At 41.8% G+C, this 17,135-nt stretch overlaps 1 protein-coding gene across 2 annotated transcripts in view; it reads left to right on the top strand.

The window, feature by feature from the left end:
• Window positions 1-1,081: 1,081 nt before the first annotated feature.
• Lipa (lipase A, lysosomal acid type) overlaps window positions 1,082-17,135 on the top strand; it is a 38,795-nt gene continuing 22,741 nt past the window's right edge. Inside the window, exons 1-5 of one of the 2 annotated variants that reach the window (XM_036166982.1) lie at window positions 1,082-1,263; window positions 3,340-3,576; window positions 4,855-4,972; window positions 15,351-15,549; window positions 16,813-16,922. In XM_036166982.1, coding sequence (XP_036022875.1) covers window positions 3,472-3,576; window positions 4,855-4,972; window positions 15,351-15,549; window positions 16,813-16,922 — 532 coding nt within the window. In that variant the 5' untranslated portion in view covers window positions 1,082-1,263; window positions 3,340-3,471. The remainder of the gene's footprint in view (window positions 1,264-3,339; window positions 3,577-4,854; window positions 4,973-15,350; window positions 15,550-16,812; window positions 16,923-17,135) is intronic. The other variant, XM_036166973.1, reaches the window with a different exon arrangement.

Genomic DNA, 17,135 nt, shown 5'->3' with positions numbered 1-17,135 from the left:
TCTTAAACTGTAGGTCACAACCCCACAGGTGGGGATGTCACGGAAAAAAAATTGGTCACAGAAAAGGGCTTCTGAATTTGTGGTGACCGAAAGAAAATCCAAAATGAAACATATAACAATATGGATGTGTTTCTGGCAGTACTTGCCTACGTTATTTTGCACACTATCACTGTAGTCTTGGCTCTGAGCATGCAACATGCACCCTTTGTTCTGTGTGTGCCTGCATGCTCCACAGCCAGACAGCCTGCAATACCCTTGCTCATGTTGGTGACCACTCTGTACTATGGTTCACAGTTTTTGTACTGCACATCCAAAGTTTTCTGCTCTTTATACAATGATAACAGTTAAAATATGGAAAGCCAAGGCTTTTAATAGTTCCTCACCATCATTACTCAGCATGCAAGTATAAAATCAGCTTACCTTTGGATTCTATTGTGTTACAATGTTTGGTTTTAAAAGTTATTGTTGCGTTTCCTGAAAAGCCACAAACTGGATTTTGGCTTGAGACAGAACTTCAGGCAGTTTTTGAAATGGCTCTAACCATACCTCTGCCATTCTGTACTACATATTTATGTGCTGCAGTGGTCTCACCAAGGACAATTATAACACCAAAATACCAATCAATTCTGAAAACTGTGGATGATGTTGAATGGGTTCTGCAATATCAAGTATTCAGTCAAGATTTGTTTATGTAAAAATAAGCACACCAGTCTCTAGTACACAAATTTGTTTCCAAAAAATGGTAAGATTATACGTATATAATTATATGTACACATATATAATACCAAATAACTGTTTTAAAATCATTTCTTCATTTTTTATTTTTATTATGAAAAAATGCTTAATTTGTGTACCTATTTTGTATACCTATCTAGTGGAGGTTGAAAGACAATTTATGAAATGAAAAGGGGTCATGAAAGGAAAAAGTTAAGGATGCTTTGCTAAGTGCTGAGTGTACAGAGTATCTTCCAGCTCTGGAGCAGGAGGCAGCTCTGGCGTGCGGCTTGGAGCTGGGCCAGGCTGGGCTGGGCGGGTGCCAGAGAGAAGGCGCATGCTCCTTTGAGTAGGCTGTGGCTAAGCAGATGGCCAGGAGGGGTGGTGTCACGGGGCACTTCCCGGTGGTGGGCTGCTCTGATTGGCTGTGCTAAAGACCTGGGCAGGCTCTGCCCTCCCACCATGTCCATGTAGCCTGCAGGCTGGCCACATTCTCCTGGGTTGCAGTGGGCACTGCTAGTGGAAACCGAGTTTGGAAGACCGCTGCGGGTGAGTGATGGCCTGGGCCTGGCTGGATGCAGCGGGCTCGGGAGCTGGTGTCCTGAGGGTCCCCAGGGCTGGTGGGGGAGGTCCCACCACGGTCTCTGGCCCCCAGTTGCTCAGCTCCTAGGCGAGTTCTGCCGCGGGCACTTGCAAGTGCTTTGAGGGTGGGTCTTTCCCCCAAAATAGTTTATCCTTCTCCGAGAGCCCTCCTGCTTCCTGGACAGGCGCGATCACAGATCAGGGAACCTGCCCAGAGTTCATGCACTGGGGGATAAATAGAACGCCTTCTTCTTAGTCTACCTCGGCCATTCCTCCCGTTATCTCTCCCAGGTAGTGCTAGCCAAACACATGGTCAACAGCAAACTTGGGTGTGGGTCCTGGTTAAAATCCCAGTGATACTGCTGTACTCTAGCTAGCTCTTTGCTATTTAGTATTTGACTGGAGTGACCATGTTATCCTGAAAAATGGTCTTAGTACTGTCGGGTTGGTAGAGGAGTAGGCCGTAGGAGGCACTGTTTGCAGGCTGGGTATTACCAATAGCTAAAAGTTATTGAAAAACTACATTGGGCCCATATTTTCATCTGTCACTGAACTGCGTAGCTGCTCCATCCCATTTTTTTTTTTTTTAAAGCAACACCTGTACATTTGGTTTGTGCAGGACCTGGCAGGATCCTGAAGGTTCAAAGTTGAGTTAAACTTCAGCTCCGCCCTTCCACCTTTCTGGGGTGAAATAAAGGCAGACCGATAATGAGTTGGATTGTTACAAAGCCATAAATAAATACTGTGGTAAAGGTGTTCTGAGAGGCTAGAATAGCACACTAAGCAGCAGCTTAGAGCCTTATTGCACAGTCTCTGCTGTGAGATTTCTTGTCAAGTTTATTGAGCAACAGTGTTGTGTTGGAAGGAACGTCTACTGGGTGATCTTGTGTGTGCAGAGCTTCCCTGTCACCCTTCTGGAGTGAGTGCGCTTTGGAGACCGCATCCGGGTTCTGTAAAACCGGCTCCCACCACCGACTTACTTTAGGTTGTGCTGAGAACCTTCATTTTCTCACACTCTCCCCTCTTTCGGTCTTTTAAAAAATTTTATTTATTTATATTTATTTATTTATTTTTGTTGTTGTTCCCTAATTCTGAAGCACGCCTGGGACAGTAACCTTAAGATAAAAGGTAGCCTTGGACTGTGCTACAGAACGCTGTGCTGGCAACTAAAAGCCATAAGCTTGCTTGGCCAGCACAAACTCAAAATAATATCCTCTTCTGTCTAGAATGCAGAGATTCACTGTTCCTTGGAGAAATAACTTTAGGAGAAATTGCTCTACTGAAGGGAGTCAGTTCTCTGCAATCTCCTGAGAGCCAGTTTCCAGAAATGTGGAATACTTGGTTTAGGAGAGTGTATTTATTCATTATTTCAAACAACAGTACTGGGGTATTAAAGTAGACTGGCAGGACATTTAGAAATTTCTAAGTTTTGGCATGTGCAAATACCTGGGAAATTAGTATATTCAGTGGTATAAAGGTGGGCATCACCCCCAAGAGTCCCTGTGCATGATCCCTGGGATTGTCCCCTCCTGTCTTCTCAGACTAATCTGTTTTCTGGCAGTATGGACTATGTTACATTTTCTTCAAGTTTTACATACATTGGAACATTCCTTCCCTTTCACCTCTTCCCCACCTCCTGACTTATTTGATGTAGCATAGTTATTTTGGGATTTGTCCATATTGTGTGTTCATTGCTGAATTATGTATACATATGATGTAATTTGCTTTCCCATTCAGTCATTTGGTTTTGAATCCTGACATACAGTTTCGGGAAAGAACAAATTGCAGAGATAGTATTAGGCAAGAACAGACGCTGGCTGAACTTGAAAATATCTTTAAATTCCAAGTAGAGGGACGAAGGTGGGGAATTCTATGGCTCTCCCTTTTTCTTATCCTCTCCACGTTGCTTCTCTAGCAGTAGTTTGCTTAACTTTGTGAGGAGATGGTAAGTGGGTGTCTGAGGAAGCATATATTGTGTATTAACTGTGGGTGGTGGCTCTGGAGGCTCCTTAGTAAAAATAAATCCATGTTTTCCCCTTTTAGCAACTTCGTGGGCCATTTGTTTCACAGCTTAGATTTTATCCGACACTTGCTTCAAGACTTTTCAAGAAGGAATTGATCAGTTGATGCATGTTCGTGTGGTAAAATTCAGCTGGCTGGTTTAAACGGAGGAAGATGGGGCTCATGGGCATGGTGGTCTGCCTTGTCCTTGGGATCCTGCTTTTTGGGGGGCCCATGGGGTCCGTCTCAGCTGTGGACCCTGAAGCAAACATGAACGTGGTGAGTTTCTAAAAGTCACGTACTTTTAAAATGCAATGATGCCTAGTGTTATTTTCTTAAATAGATTTCTATGAGCTGTGGGAAGTCATAATTCTAATCTCTTTATGGCTCATTATGATTTTCGATTTTTCTGAATTGCAGATGTCATTTGCTAGACTTTTCCCACTAGATACCACTTCCACAAGGAGCTTTGTTAGATTGCTGAACACAATACAGGGCTTACGCTAAATAATGTGTTTCAGTAATTTCATTTTTAAATCATTTTAAACACACTTTAAAACTGATAAAACCGTGTAAGCCCTTTACAAGAATGCCTTTGTTGAGTGTTGAACATGGGCTGTGATTGAGAATATCCAGGGAACATAACTCAATATAATTGTGAAAATATTAGAAGGAATTGTTAGAAGATATACGCAAAAAAATTAACCCCTGAATTAATTTCAAAATTAGTAATTTTAATTAAACAGTGGAATCTGGGAAAAACCACATATAAGAATACAATAGCAAGAAAATATAGATTATTAAAGAGACAACCACTTTAAAATAGACACTGGATTGACCCAGCTGAAGAATTGGTGACTACAGAGACAGAAAAATTTCCAGGAAGACAGCATAGTATGGCATGATACAGGCCAAGGTTAAGCTTTTCTTTGGCATCTCCCTGTTGTAACAATTCCTTCCTAAGGGAATAATGAAATTAAAGTCTTTCACATATTTATGGCAGAGAGGATAATGAACATTTCAGTCTTCCAAGTAATTGATTTATGCTCTCCCACTGAGCTCCCAGTGATACTTTCCATGGATCTTTCCTTGTGGAGAAGTGAATTTGATGATGGTTTCCCATTTCTCAGATTTCCCAGCTTTCCTTCAACCTCACCTTGATATTCTAGTGAATTGTTTCTGGGTCCATGGATGAAAGTGAAATTTTTTAGCCTTATTGCCTAGGCTAGGAATTTTATGAAACATGAAAAGTGTTAGCTGTCATATTTAGAAAAGAAGTGTTTATTTGTGCCTGGTAGGCACGATGGAAACAACAAGGCCCCAAATTTGACACACTTGGTGTAGAACATTCTAGAATGATGGGATACCTGTGAGTGTAAAAGAATGGGTCTTGAGATGGGCTGTTGGCTACTAGATTGAGCAGACTCAAGGAGCAATGATTTCCTTTAAAAGGCTAAAAACAGTATCATTGCATTTGTTTTCTCCTGTGCCTATTATTTCTGGAGATTGAAGAATCAGAGTCCAGCATAGAATGTCTGTTGTCCTCTCTCTTCCCAGACTGAACTGATCATGTACTGGGGATACCCTGGTGAGGAGCACTCAGTCCAGACAGAGGATGGGTATATTCTGCGTCTTCACAGAATCCCTCATGGGCGGAAGAATCATTCAGACAAAGGTATGGGTGTTTTCTGTGGCAAGATGTATTGGAAGTCACCGTATTTTCTTAGTTGGTGACCAAGTTCAGGCTTCATTTGACAGTATTGCCACTGGACAGGCTGGAGGCCAAAGTCCCAGCTAAGCTGAGGTAACTGTTTTAAAGCCAGAGTGGCTTTGTCTAATTTCATAGTTTGTACTAGGTTCAAAGGTCAGATTCCATGTAGAGTATCAAAATATCTGCCTCTCTTGTTTGTCAAGGAAGCATTTATGTAATGAACTGTTCTGAGCATTAAATAGTTGCCTTTAGCAGTTTAAAAAGTACTCATTTTTTTTGAAAAGGTAATCTATTTAAGCACTATAATATAGTCAAGTAATATATATATATATATATATATATACATATATATAATATACAAATAATATATGAGAAAAATCAAGAAATATACAGTGAATAATTTTTCTTTCTTACTTCCTAGTTTTTAGAAAGTGTTCTTGTATAATATCTTCATTTAAAATCTTTGTACCTTCATTAGAAACCAATATGGCTTAATCCCAGCACTCGGGAGGCAGAGCCAGGTGGATCTTTGTGAGTTTGAGGCCAGCCTGGTCTACAGAGCGAGTTCCAGGAAAGGCGCAAAGCTATACAGACAAACTCTGTCTCGAAAAACCAAAACCAAAACCAAAACAAAACAAAAACCCAAAAAACCCCAATATGGATTATTTTTCTGTTGCCACCTTTTAAGTTCAAAAGGTCCTATAAAGGACATAGTGTTTTATTTATTTGTTTGTTTGTTTACTTATTTGCTATCAGCAAACTCACAAAAAGCGAATTTATTTACCATCACAGAGATTTTACCAGTAATTCACAGAGCATTTGCCTATTCTATTGTATGTTTGTATCATGAATTTGCTTAACAAGTGTTCAGTTAATGAGCATTTCTACTGCTTTGAATTTTCAGTTAACAAATATTGCTGCTCAAAACAATAAAACAAAACAAAAAAATATACATATAGTGCAGGTTTATTTAGAAGATAAATTGCCCCCAAAGAATTTTGACGTCAGAAGATACATGAATTGTGTTTTTGACAGGCTTTTGAAAAATTGCTTTCTATGTATGAATGTATTGACAATGAATTTTACTAGGAGTATATAAAAGTTCTTATAGATTTGCCTTAAAAATATGGGCCTGGGCATATATTTATATCCTTTTTTTGATCAATTTGTAACTCAAGCAAAACTGTGGTCCTGATGAGATGATGGCATTTCTAGACATACTACCTGAAAATGTTAACAGCTATTGGGATAATAGAACTTCTTTCTATCATCTCTCAAGATGTAGCCTATTGCTCTACGAAAAAATACGGTCCGGGTTAAGGTAATGGGCTGGCTCTGTCTTCTGTCAGGGTTAAAACTACACAGAGCGTGTTCTTTGCCTCACATGCTTCTCAAGGGTTTATTCAAAGCCAGCAACAAATCCTGGGCGAGCGTGAGTTTTGCATCAACATCTGCCTTAGCTTTCTCTGTGTTATCTGATACGTCTATCTAGGTTCTGCCTATCACAAGGCACTAAATAATGCTTATGTGGCTATGAGAGTGTTCTTTTTGAAATTCAATTGAGTTTTTGTTTTAGTGTTTATAGCTCTATACTATTGTATTTCCCTTGTGAATCTGTTACAAAATGAATGATGAACTGCACTGATCTGTGTTTCCTGCTCACAAACACATAAAGTATATATTTTGCAAGAACAAGCACATGATCTTAGTTTCCTTCCCTTTTTTTTTCCAGAAAAATACTCGTACATAAGTTTTAGATTCTATCTAAAGACAAATAAATATGGATTTTATTTCCTATAAAGTACTTAGTCAATTAGTAATTACTAGTATGAGCCATTGTTCAAACGTCCCCGGTAAAACCATGCTGAGAGATTGTCCCAGCTCTGTTTCTGCATCCACTCCCCACTTCTGTCTCCACACTGTAATTAAAGCATGCAGGGATCCTGTCTTGTGCACACACATCCCACTGGCAGGTGGAGGTGAGGGAAGGTGCCCTCTCAAACAAAGAGACAGCGATCTTTGGAGGAATTAGGTGGCCCCTTTCAGGCTAGGGAAATAGATCCTCTTGTCTTCAGAATGCGGAACCCAGCCTGAGAGTGTTCTCAGCCAAAGCTGGCTTTAGCTTTAGGTCCCCATCTTCCTTCACAGTTCTGAGGAGCCCCCCCCCCCCCCCCCCCCCCCCCCGTCCCCTGGGGAGGTCAGTTATCTGTGTGTTTACCAGCCAGCCTCAGAAGGGGCTTTTCAAGGAATTCTGTGACTCAGTTTTCTAAAGGAGGTAAGGAGGTTTGATTTTCGTTAAGTACTACATAGATGCCTTTCCTATGGTTCGATCTTTGTGGTCTAAGCCCAAGTTCTGGACAGAGGCTCTTTATTATGTCTATTGAAGAACAGTGTGGTCAGGGCTGTTAATCTGCCATGCTGAAAGCCAAAAAAGCCGAAGAGAATACACAGCCCCCAAAATGACACCAATCTCGTGAATGCCACTTCCCTTCTGACTTCCTATTAATAGCACCATTGTTCTTCCAATAACCTAGACTAGAAATTGCAATGTCATTATCGGTTTGTTTGACAGTGCTGGGGATTGAACTCAGGTCCTTGTGCAGGCTAGGGAGGCGCTGCTGTCAAGCTGTATCCACAACCCGTGCAGAATCATTCTTGACTCCCCGTCTCTAGGTTACCTGCAAAATATCCCTTGTTAATCCCTTTCTCCCTAGTTCTGATCACATTTCACTTTAGGCTCTTGTTACTATTCAGATAGGTACCTGAGACAATGCAGAAGCTGAGAGAATCTTCAGTGACTCACTTTTTTTTGGAAGATGGGAGGGATCCCCATGTACCAGCAAAAAAGAATCTCAAAGCAGGAATATGAAAATTTAATGTTATATTTTATGAAATTAGTGCTTTTAGCATATAGAAAATAATTCCGTACAGCTTATTCTTTACAGGTAATTATAAGATACATTAAAGTGTTATTTATTTATCAGGATGACATTCTTAGGGGACACTTGTTTACAGATAAATGATGAATGGGCTCTTCAGGCAGTATGAATAGCTTCCCTCAAGTGTGTCAGGTTGTGTGTGCCTACTCTGCCCATGTCGAGCTGTAAACTCTGCTGCCTGCTGCCTCCTGTGCCAGCCTCTTTGACTTCCTCTGTCTTTTGTCATTTTGCAGATGAAGTTGCCAAAAGCTCGGCTGTTGTGTGATTTTTGTGAGGCAACAATCTTTATGGGTCTAATGGATGAAGATATATATGTTCCTTAATATTCTGTCTAGGCTGCTTGTCTGCATTTTTCACCCCTTCCAGAGCAACAGGCTTTTGTACGTGTGGTTATTGGCGATCATGCCTGCAATTTTCCATTTAAAAGTGTATTTATCTAATGTGTACATGTGTGCGTGCGTGCGTGTGTGTGTGTGTGTGTGTGTGTGTGTGTGTACATCCTTGTGAATGCCAGAGGAGACATTAGATGTTCTTCTGTGTCTGTCATTCTCTACCCTAGCCCTTTGAGACAAGGTCTCTCACTGAGCCTGGAACTAACCTGGTAGCCAGCAAGCCCTAGTGATCCTCTTGTCTCTGTCTCACACTCTGTCAGGTTTTGTATGTGGGTGGTGGGGCGTTGGAACTCATCCTCACATGGTCACAGGAAGTACCCTTCCCCATTGAGCCATCTCCCCGCTTTGAGGGAACCATTCTCATCAGATGCTGAGCCACTACTGTATTTACTGACTGCTTAAAGGAACTAAAATACAGAAATTAATCATTTAAAGAGAAGTGGTTTTGTTTTTATCTGCTCAGCCTTCACGCTGAATGTTAATGCTCCAAGGCTCTCATTTCCTACTTGACCAAGGATTTGAAAAGCTTCTACCTTTATAACATACTCCTGGCAGACTTTTAGATATCTAGATCTTTGTTCTTGATTTATGACTCATTTCCTGTTCAAGACAGCCAAGGCAAAGGGCAGTCACTTGGTTATTTTGACTGCGGAGGCAGTATCCTTGAATTGACAACATGCCCTTATATGATAAGTATTGAGCAAGCTGATCCCATGATAATCATAATATAGACTTTATTTAGTTAAAACAAGGAAATACTACTTGTGCCAACATTAAAATAAAACACAAGACAAATTTACTTACTAATTACCTAACTGAGAAATCAGCAAGTTTTTAAAGACAATCTCATCTGTATCTGAAAAATTCTGCATCTGATCGTCTGGTTGGTAAGGGAACGTCCTAGGCCGTGAAGACCTGGAAACTACAGGCGATGTTCAGAAGCAGCTTCTCAACTGTGGCTTGGGTATAGTCTCTCCAGGGGTTGCCCACTGAGCCATTTGAGTCATAGGTGAAGGTCATAACATGGCTTGTGAGTTGTCTTCCACAGAAAAGCCTCCCGGACTTTGTTTTGATTTGGTTATTTACGTTAGCATCCTGACCAATTCTAGTTTTTTTGTTTGTTTGTTTGTTTTTTCCTTAGAGAAAGCTTCCCTTTGAAGGAAACCATTTGTGGGTTTTTGGCTTTATTTAATTTATTTAATTAATTACATTTTAATGCAACTTCAGTAGGCCTACAATAATCTGGCATGTAATTCCTTTTGCCAGAGGCACTGAGCACATGCCGGTTGAGCTGAGTGCGTGCTCAGGCTTACTGAGCTTCTGATGGTGCATTGGGTAGGGGATTGCATTTGGACTTAAGTAGTGGTAACTGTGCAGTTTGTCTCCCATACCCTGGTCGAGGTTGGAGTAAAGAGGAAGTGTAGCACAGAGGAGCATTCACTGCTCTGCCTGCCCCTTCCTTTCCTCACACCCCTCCCCTACTTGGCTAGCTGCTGCTAAATGTCATGTGCCTGAGAGATTTCCCCAGACACTCAGAACAGATCAGGCCCCTGGGGCTATATCTTCTGTGTTTGTTTCACAGCAGTTAGGTCAACAAGAACTCAGATGGATGATAACATGTGTAATTATGGCCTTCCCCAAGGGGCTAAGTGCAGTTGGGGCCCTGTGGAGTCCAAAGTCTTCTCTGACTCATTTGCTTTGAAAATGCTGCAGCCTGCTGGGTGGTGGTTACACACATCCCAGCACTCTGGAGGCAGAGGCAGGCAGATCTCTGTGAGTTCGAAGCCAGCCTGGTCTACCAACTGAGTTACAGAACAGGCAGCAAAGCTACACAGAAAAACTCTGTCTTGAAAAAAAACCAAACCAAACAAACAAACAAAAACCCAAAAATGCTGCAGCCCAAGGACTCAGCCTATCCCTGAGTACTTCTGTAGCCCTCTTGGGACTGGGGTGAGTGAAGCATTGAGATTCCAAATGTCGCTTGTTCTAGGTCACATTTGAGTCAAGGCTTCCCTGTCTTCCAGGCTCAGAGAAGCCATGGACAATGTCTGTGGGGGGCAACAACTAGAAGCTATGTCGCCTAGTGTGAGCATACTAAACGCACCACCTCAGGGGAGAGTGTGAGGAGAGCCGTTTGCCAAACCTCTCCAAGTCCGAGTTTTTTCATCTGTTAATGGAGAAAAATAATACTTACCCATCATTGCTGTAAGGCCTAGGAGTCACTTTGCCCTCACAGCGAGGCATGTGACCCTCACAGGGAGACACCTTTCCCTCACAGGGATGCATCTTACCCTCACAGCGAGGCATCTGCATAGACTGAAACTGAACCTTCTCTTTTTATCTTTCAAACATCACCATGATCTCCAGTACCTGATTTCTTAGCATCCAGTCTTCTGTGGCAGAGAGTCTATCCTAAACTTTAAGGAGAGAAGAAAGTTTCCAGAAAGATATCTAAATTTATTTACTGTGGACAGAAGATGCTTAAGATGCATACAATGGGGAGAACCGCCTGGAAGCTGGGTGCCAAAGTTATCATCTCTGTATGCTCCCTGCTGATGCTCCCTCTGTGAGCCTCTCTGCTGCTCTCCAGAGCGAAATCATTTCTCAGCATTCATTGAACTGTGGACTCATGTTGTGGTTATGTTCAGTTTCTCTGATGGTCTGGAAAGGCAGGGAAGGCAAAAAGACAGTTCCAGACAGGCGTGATGGGCATGTTGTATGGTATGGATTTTTTCTACGTGACAAGGGGTGGATGGGTGGGGGCATGGTCTTCTCTTCAAAATTCAGTCTGCAAAATAAACAAGAAGAATGACGGAAAGGGTATCTCACCATTCTGACTATGCAGGAATCTCTGTAATTCAGTGTTCTACACGGAGCATTTGGAATGCCTCTATCTCTCTCTGTCTGTGTCTGTACCTAGATAGTTCATGATCTGCACATATCTGTGAGTGTTGTATTTCAGTATCACTATCAGATACTTCTGAATTCCATAGATATTATGTTTTTTTCTACACAACTAGACCCATGATAAAATTTAGTCAATACAGTAGAGATGGCAGGAAATTATCAAGGAGTATAATAAAATAGAACAATGATCACGATGTCTTATCATAAGATTGCCAGCATTGTTAGTTTATTAAGGAAGCCTTAAACATAGGACTATAACAGTAGATCTGCAGTTGAAACAGCTAAGTACTAAGTGGTTACTGAGTGGGTGGTGTACACAGTGTGGACAGGGTGATTCAGGTTGTGGGTGGGTGGGTAGGAATCAGGAAAGTGTTGCTCTTTCCTGTGCTTGCTGAGTTTTACTGTGTGAGCCCTGTGCCAGCTTCAGCTTCAGCTGCTACAGGCACTGCAGTGAATGATGTGGGTCACGTTGCTGCCTTCTTGCTGCTTAATGATCACAGGGACGGTCACTGGGGGTGTGGAGAACAGCACCGTGTTAGAGATGGGACCTAGTGATGCAGGGCTTTGTGTTCACTCAGGCAGTGCAGTCATTCCCTTTCCTGCAGAGAGACTTGCAGAGAGGTGAAGGCCTGGACACTGACAGAGGCCACACAACTATCTGACTGCTTGCTGTGGACAAGCCAAGTGCCTCCTGTCACACATGAATCATCAAATGAATGGTTAGGACTCTGGTTAGCCTGTATCACAGGTGAGGAAAATGCCATTATGCAGGTTAAGTAAAAAGGCCTGTGCCCTTTTCCCTGCCAACTTCTACCCAATGGGATAATGAAGAAAGCAGCAGCCTTAGACTTCTGAGCCTGGAATTCAAAGTGGTAAATCTCTGTTTTTATAAATTAACCATTCTTAGGTATTTTGTCACTAAAACAGAAAGGAACAAAAATCTATAGTATTTGAACTTTGTTTTCCCCTAAGGCCAAATTTTCAAACTAGAATTAGACTATAAAAATTCACTCAGGAGCTTTATTGTGGACAAGTGAAAACACAATTGTTGTTTTTAATTTGCGTGGAACTGAAGAGCAAGCCTGGGGCTTCACACACACTAGGCTTTGCTGTACCAGAGAGCTATTAACCCCACAATCCACTCTTATTAGTCACTGAGAAACAAATCCTAATGATCCCCCTGGGAAGCTTGTTGGGGGATGGCTATGTCTTTTGGCTTTTTCCTGGGCATTTTAGGTAACTCATTCTTTCCTGGCCCAACTTGCTGAATCAAGTGGCTGGCCATGACTCCCTTTAAGTAGATTTGAATACAGCTCTGGTGGGCTGATTAGGAATAGCCAAGGAAACTTCAAAAATAAGGCCTTCTAGTCTAGGCTGTGTGCATGGAGTTCCTGGTTCTCCAGTTCAGGGCCAAAGCCATGTGTCTGTTTCATAATCTGTTGGGATTGTTTCAGCACATAGAAAGTTTTGGCATAGGCTACTTGACTTGCCATGAGCTGGCTGGAGATAGAGCTAATATTTGTGTGCATACCTCTTTTCTACTTTAGTTTTTTAAATTACTTTTCCTTTAGATCACTGGCTAAAAGCAAGATGTTTGATGTGAGAAAGACCTGGATCTCAGTATTGGCACACTGCTGGCTGAATGTTCTAGGGCCAGTTTTCTCCACACATGGGTCACTTTATCCTTAACATGGATATGAAAATGTAAGCCATATACGACATAGGCCTCAAACATAATTGGTAGAATAGAATATGTTAAGCTATTCAGACTGTAGAAGCTTGCTTAGGTTATCATGTGAGTAGAGTTTGTTCAGAAGGCTATTAGGCTGAAGTTTACCTCAGGGATGGTTGTGCCAACCCCTGGACATTGAATTTGCATAGGTTCTGCTTGGCTGGGTACTGAACTCCTGTGAACTGGGTGAGTTATGTGACCAATTCTGGGAGATGGAAGCTTTGGGGAAGCTCTAGCTTTGTACTCCCTCATAAGGAACCATGGAAATGGGTACATACCACATTCAAGGTTCCTCTTACCATTTTGTTTAGAATCGGCTATTGTAGAAAGATACTCAATCTTTTTGTGGGGTATGCACACTCTTCCCAAACTAGCAAGGAACATAAGATGTCAGACTGCAGAGGGCCTTGCAATTCCTGGGCCAGGCAAAGAATTCTACCATTTAAAGCTAATTCCTGAAGTGGGGCCATTGGGCTGAGGTCATAACCTTCCCTAGGAATTGCAAGGCTCCCCTTAGCCTGGCAGTCTAAAATCACTCACTGTCCCTGGCTACCAGTTATGAAGTTGAATCAATCCAGTGAGACTTTATGGCTCATGAAAATTGAGTTCTGTGTCATGCTGACACACGCAACTTTGACCTCCTTCCTCCTTGCCCTTGGTTTAATTACTTCCTTAGACCTCAGCTGGTTCCCCGTGACTTTTTGGAGTGAAGTAGCTTCCCATGAAGACTCGTGTCTTGGGAGGCAGGAGGAATTCCCCACACACCAAGCCTTCTTCTTGTGAACCACAGTCATTGTCAAGCCTAACTTCACCCGAGATTCACCTCACCACACAGGCAGCATTACAGTGTATAGCCATGGGACTGCTGTCCGCAGCCTGCTTGGTGATAGCTGTTTAGGTGACCAGGATGAAGTCACTTTGCCTGCCCTTGGCTAGAAAAATGATACTTCAGTTTTGTTGTTGTTGTTTTTGTTTTTTTGGATTAACTCCCAGAGGCAGGAGTTTCAGTAATTTTTGTCATGCTGTTTATAATTTCAAACTTTTAATGATTATTTTTCATATTTCCCAAGATGAACTAAAATCTTCATTGAAGGCAGGGATGGTACATCTAGCACAGTGCCTTGAAGGTAGACCCTTTGCAGTAAATTCAGTCTTGCTGACGTAGCCTTAAAGTATCGTTAGAAAGCAAAGAAGGTAATGGACTCGGGGCCGGTTCATTTTCCAAGGTGCTGTTTTCTTTTGCGTTTGTTCCTTGCTATGTCTCCATTGCTGAGGAGGCCCTGTCACACAGGTGGTGCTGAATAAGGGTTTTGCTAGGTGAATGACTGCATGGTTTCAGCCCTATAAGTCTCTCGAGGTCAGGTTTTCTGGGGGTGGGGGAGCGGGGTTGTACCTCCAAGTCTTTGTTTTTCTGGCAGTTTAACTGTCTCAGGAAGAGGTGAAGAGAAGATAAATTCATATACCCATTTTGAATTCATATGTGTGTTTTTTCTATTTAACTTTCTTTAACATGTTTTGAGGATTTAATATGTGAGCACATACGTTTATCATACCTACTCTCCCCTCCCCCACAGTTCCTCTGTGTTCTCCTTCTCAGACGCATCCCAGACTCATGTCCTCTTCTTCCATAAGACTTTATTCTACAACTATACTTTTTTTTTTAAATTAGACTTTGCTTTTTTTAAATAACAGGTTTAGGCTCACTTCAAAATCAAGCAGATGCAGGGTTAAGCAACCAAGACTTCCAAATTTTGGCAATGACTAAATCTACTATAAACATTAATAGAGAGAGATTTCCCATATGCCTCTGCCCCTGTACACGCATAGTCTCATCTTTTAAGCAGACCTTCAGTGGTGTACATTGACATGTCACTGCCACTCAACGTCTATACTGAGTTCTGTTCAAATGTTAGAAATGATGAGCCTCGCTGCCCTAAGCACTCGTGTCTGTCTCTGCCATCCCCCTACTCTTCACCTCAGTCAGTAGTTGCTGTTATCTCTGCTTAGGGTTCTAAGCATCTCTGTTGTTGCGGGTGGAGAGAGCCATCTCGTTGTGTGTGACATTTTCCTCCCAGTTTATTTTATTTGGAATCATTGTGAGCAAATTATAGAAACGTTTTGCAAGTTCCCCAAATCTATTGAATTTTATTTTGATGCTTAAGTCAATGGTTTGTTAGCAGAGATGCAAAAAATAAAAAAGGAAGTGGAGTTTGCTGTTTCCTTGTCAGCACTGTTTCAAGGAAATGTGCCCCTCAGCTTGCTCATTTGTTTCTGTTGTTCTGTTTGCTTTGATTTCTCTTCACTGTTGACTGCTTAGCAAGACATCATGAGAAGACTGGATATATCGCCTTTTAAATGTCAATGTTTTTCAGGTCCCAGACAAGTCGTGTATCTTCAGCATGGCTTTCTGGCAGATTCTAGTAACTGGGTCACGAACACTGACAATAACAGCCTGGGTTTCATTCTGGCCGATGCTGGTTTTGATGTGTGGATGGGGAACAGCAGAGGGAACACCTGGTCTCGGAGACACACGACTCTTTCAGTTTCTCAGGAAGAATTCTGGGCCTTCAGGTACATCGCAGTTGATTATGACTCGGGTGTCTTTAGATACATGGAAATTTAGCTGGGAGGTAGGTTTAGGAGTAACTCTCAAGGAAACCAGTATCTTTTGAACAATTGTAAAACTTCTCAGGAATTTAATAACCAACATGAAAGTAAATTTAAATAAATGAACTCATAAGTGATTAGATTCAGGTAGGCATTCTTAAGTTATTCTTAACATTCCCGGCACTGGGGAGGAGCTGCTAGGTTAGATATCAGGCACCCCCTTCCCCGGAACACACATACTCTAGGTTCATTTTACTGCTCTCTCTGTCTCTCTTTCTTACTTCTGGCTCTACCAATCAACTGCTGTGTGACACTTGGCACAGCTATAAACTGTCTGTGTCTATTTCCTTATCCATTAAATAGGGATAATAAAGGCCTCTCTCATAAACTCACTGGACCTAAAGTAAAGGATTCAAGGAAGGAGCCTCCACAGAGCCTGGCTATTCTAAGTGCTTTCTAGCAACTGGGTTGTCACTTTCCTCATCTAAGACACACACACACACACACACACACACACACACACACACACACACACACACACACACAATCACCCTTACCTAGTTAAAGACTACAGCATAGTGTACCAGGTATTATAGAAGGCTGGCACTATAGATGCTTCCTTTTGATGAAACTAGAGCTACCCTAGTCATGAATCACAAGAGTGAGAACTTTTACCAAAAGGCATTTATTAGAAGATGTTTATTGTAACACAATTTACACTCTTCACAACAACGAATACTCAAATGCATGCCAGCAGTACATTCAATGATCTAAATATGGTGTATTAACATAATAACATGAGAATAAGCAGCTATAGTCATGTACCAACATGGAGGAAGCCAGGTATGAAAGAAGGTATGTTATATAATCCCATTTACAGGAAATATGCAAAGTGAATAAACCTATTTTTTTTTTCGGAGCTGAGGATAGAACCCAGGGCCTTGCGCTTGCTAGGCAAGGCAAGTGCTCTACCACTGAGCTAAATCCCCAACCCCTAAAGCTAATTTATAGACATGAAAAATTAGAGCTGCTACCTTCAGGAGATATAATTGGAAGGGAATGCAGGGGACTTCCTTGGTCCTCGGCATAGTTAGTGCTCTGAACGCATTCAGGCTTCTTCGGCCATGCTCAGTGTGTGCTAACACACTTCATGCTAAGTATCTGGGTGCTGTTCTACTTTTTTGTGTGCTATTTCATTTGAAGAGTCCTTTGTCTTTTGGATTGTAGTTTTGATGAGATGGCAAAATATGACCTACCTGCTGCAATTAACTACGTTGTGAATACAACTGGTCAAGAACAAGTGTTTTATCTGGGCCACTCTCAAGGAACCACCATAGGTATGTATGCAATGAAGAGGGAAAAGGGCATATGCCCTTGAAGTGAAGTGATGTTAACCAAAAATGATGTTACTTCAGATACAGATGTTTTTTAAATGCCAAGCAGAAATCATGAGTGGAGCAAGAAATGTTCAGTCATAATCTACAGAAATTCAGAATTTAGTATAAATTGTTAAATATCTTAAAATTGGAAGGAATTGATGTAAGCTATGT

Source organism: Onychomys torridus, chromosome 1, assembly GCF_903995425.1.
Source record: "Onychomys torridus chromosome 1, mOncTor1.1, whole genome shotgun sequence".
In the NCBI taxonomy this organism is placed as follows: domain Eukaryota; kingdom Metazoa; phylum Chordata; class Mammalia; order Rodentia; family Cricetidae; genus Onychomys; species Onychomys torridus.
Note: the sequence above shows the minus strand (reverse complement) of the source record. Positions and strands in the feature narration are given on the sequence as shown.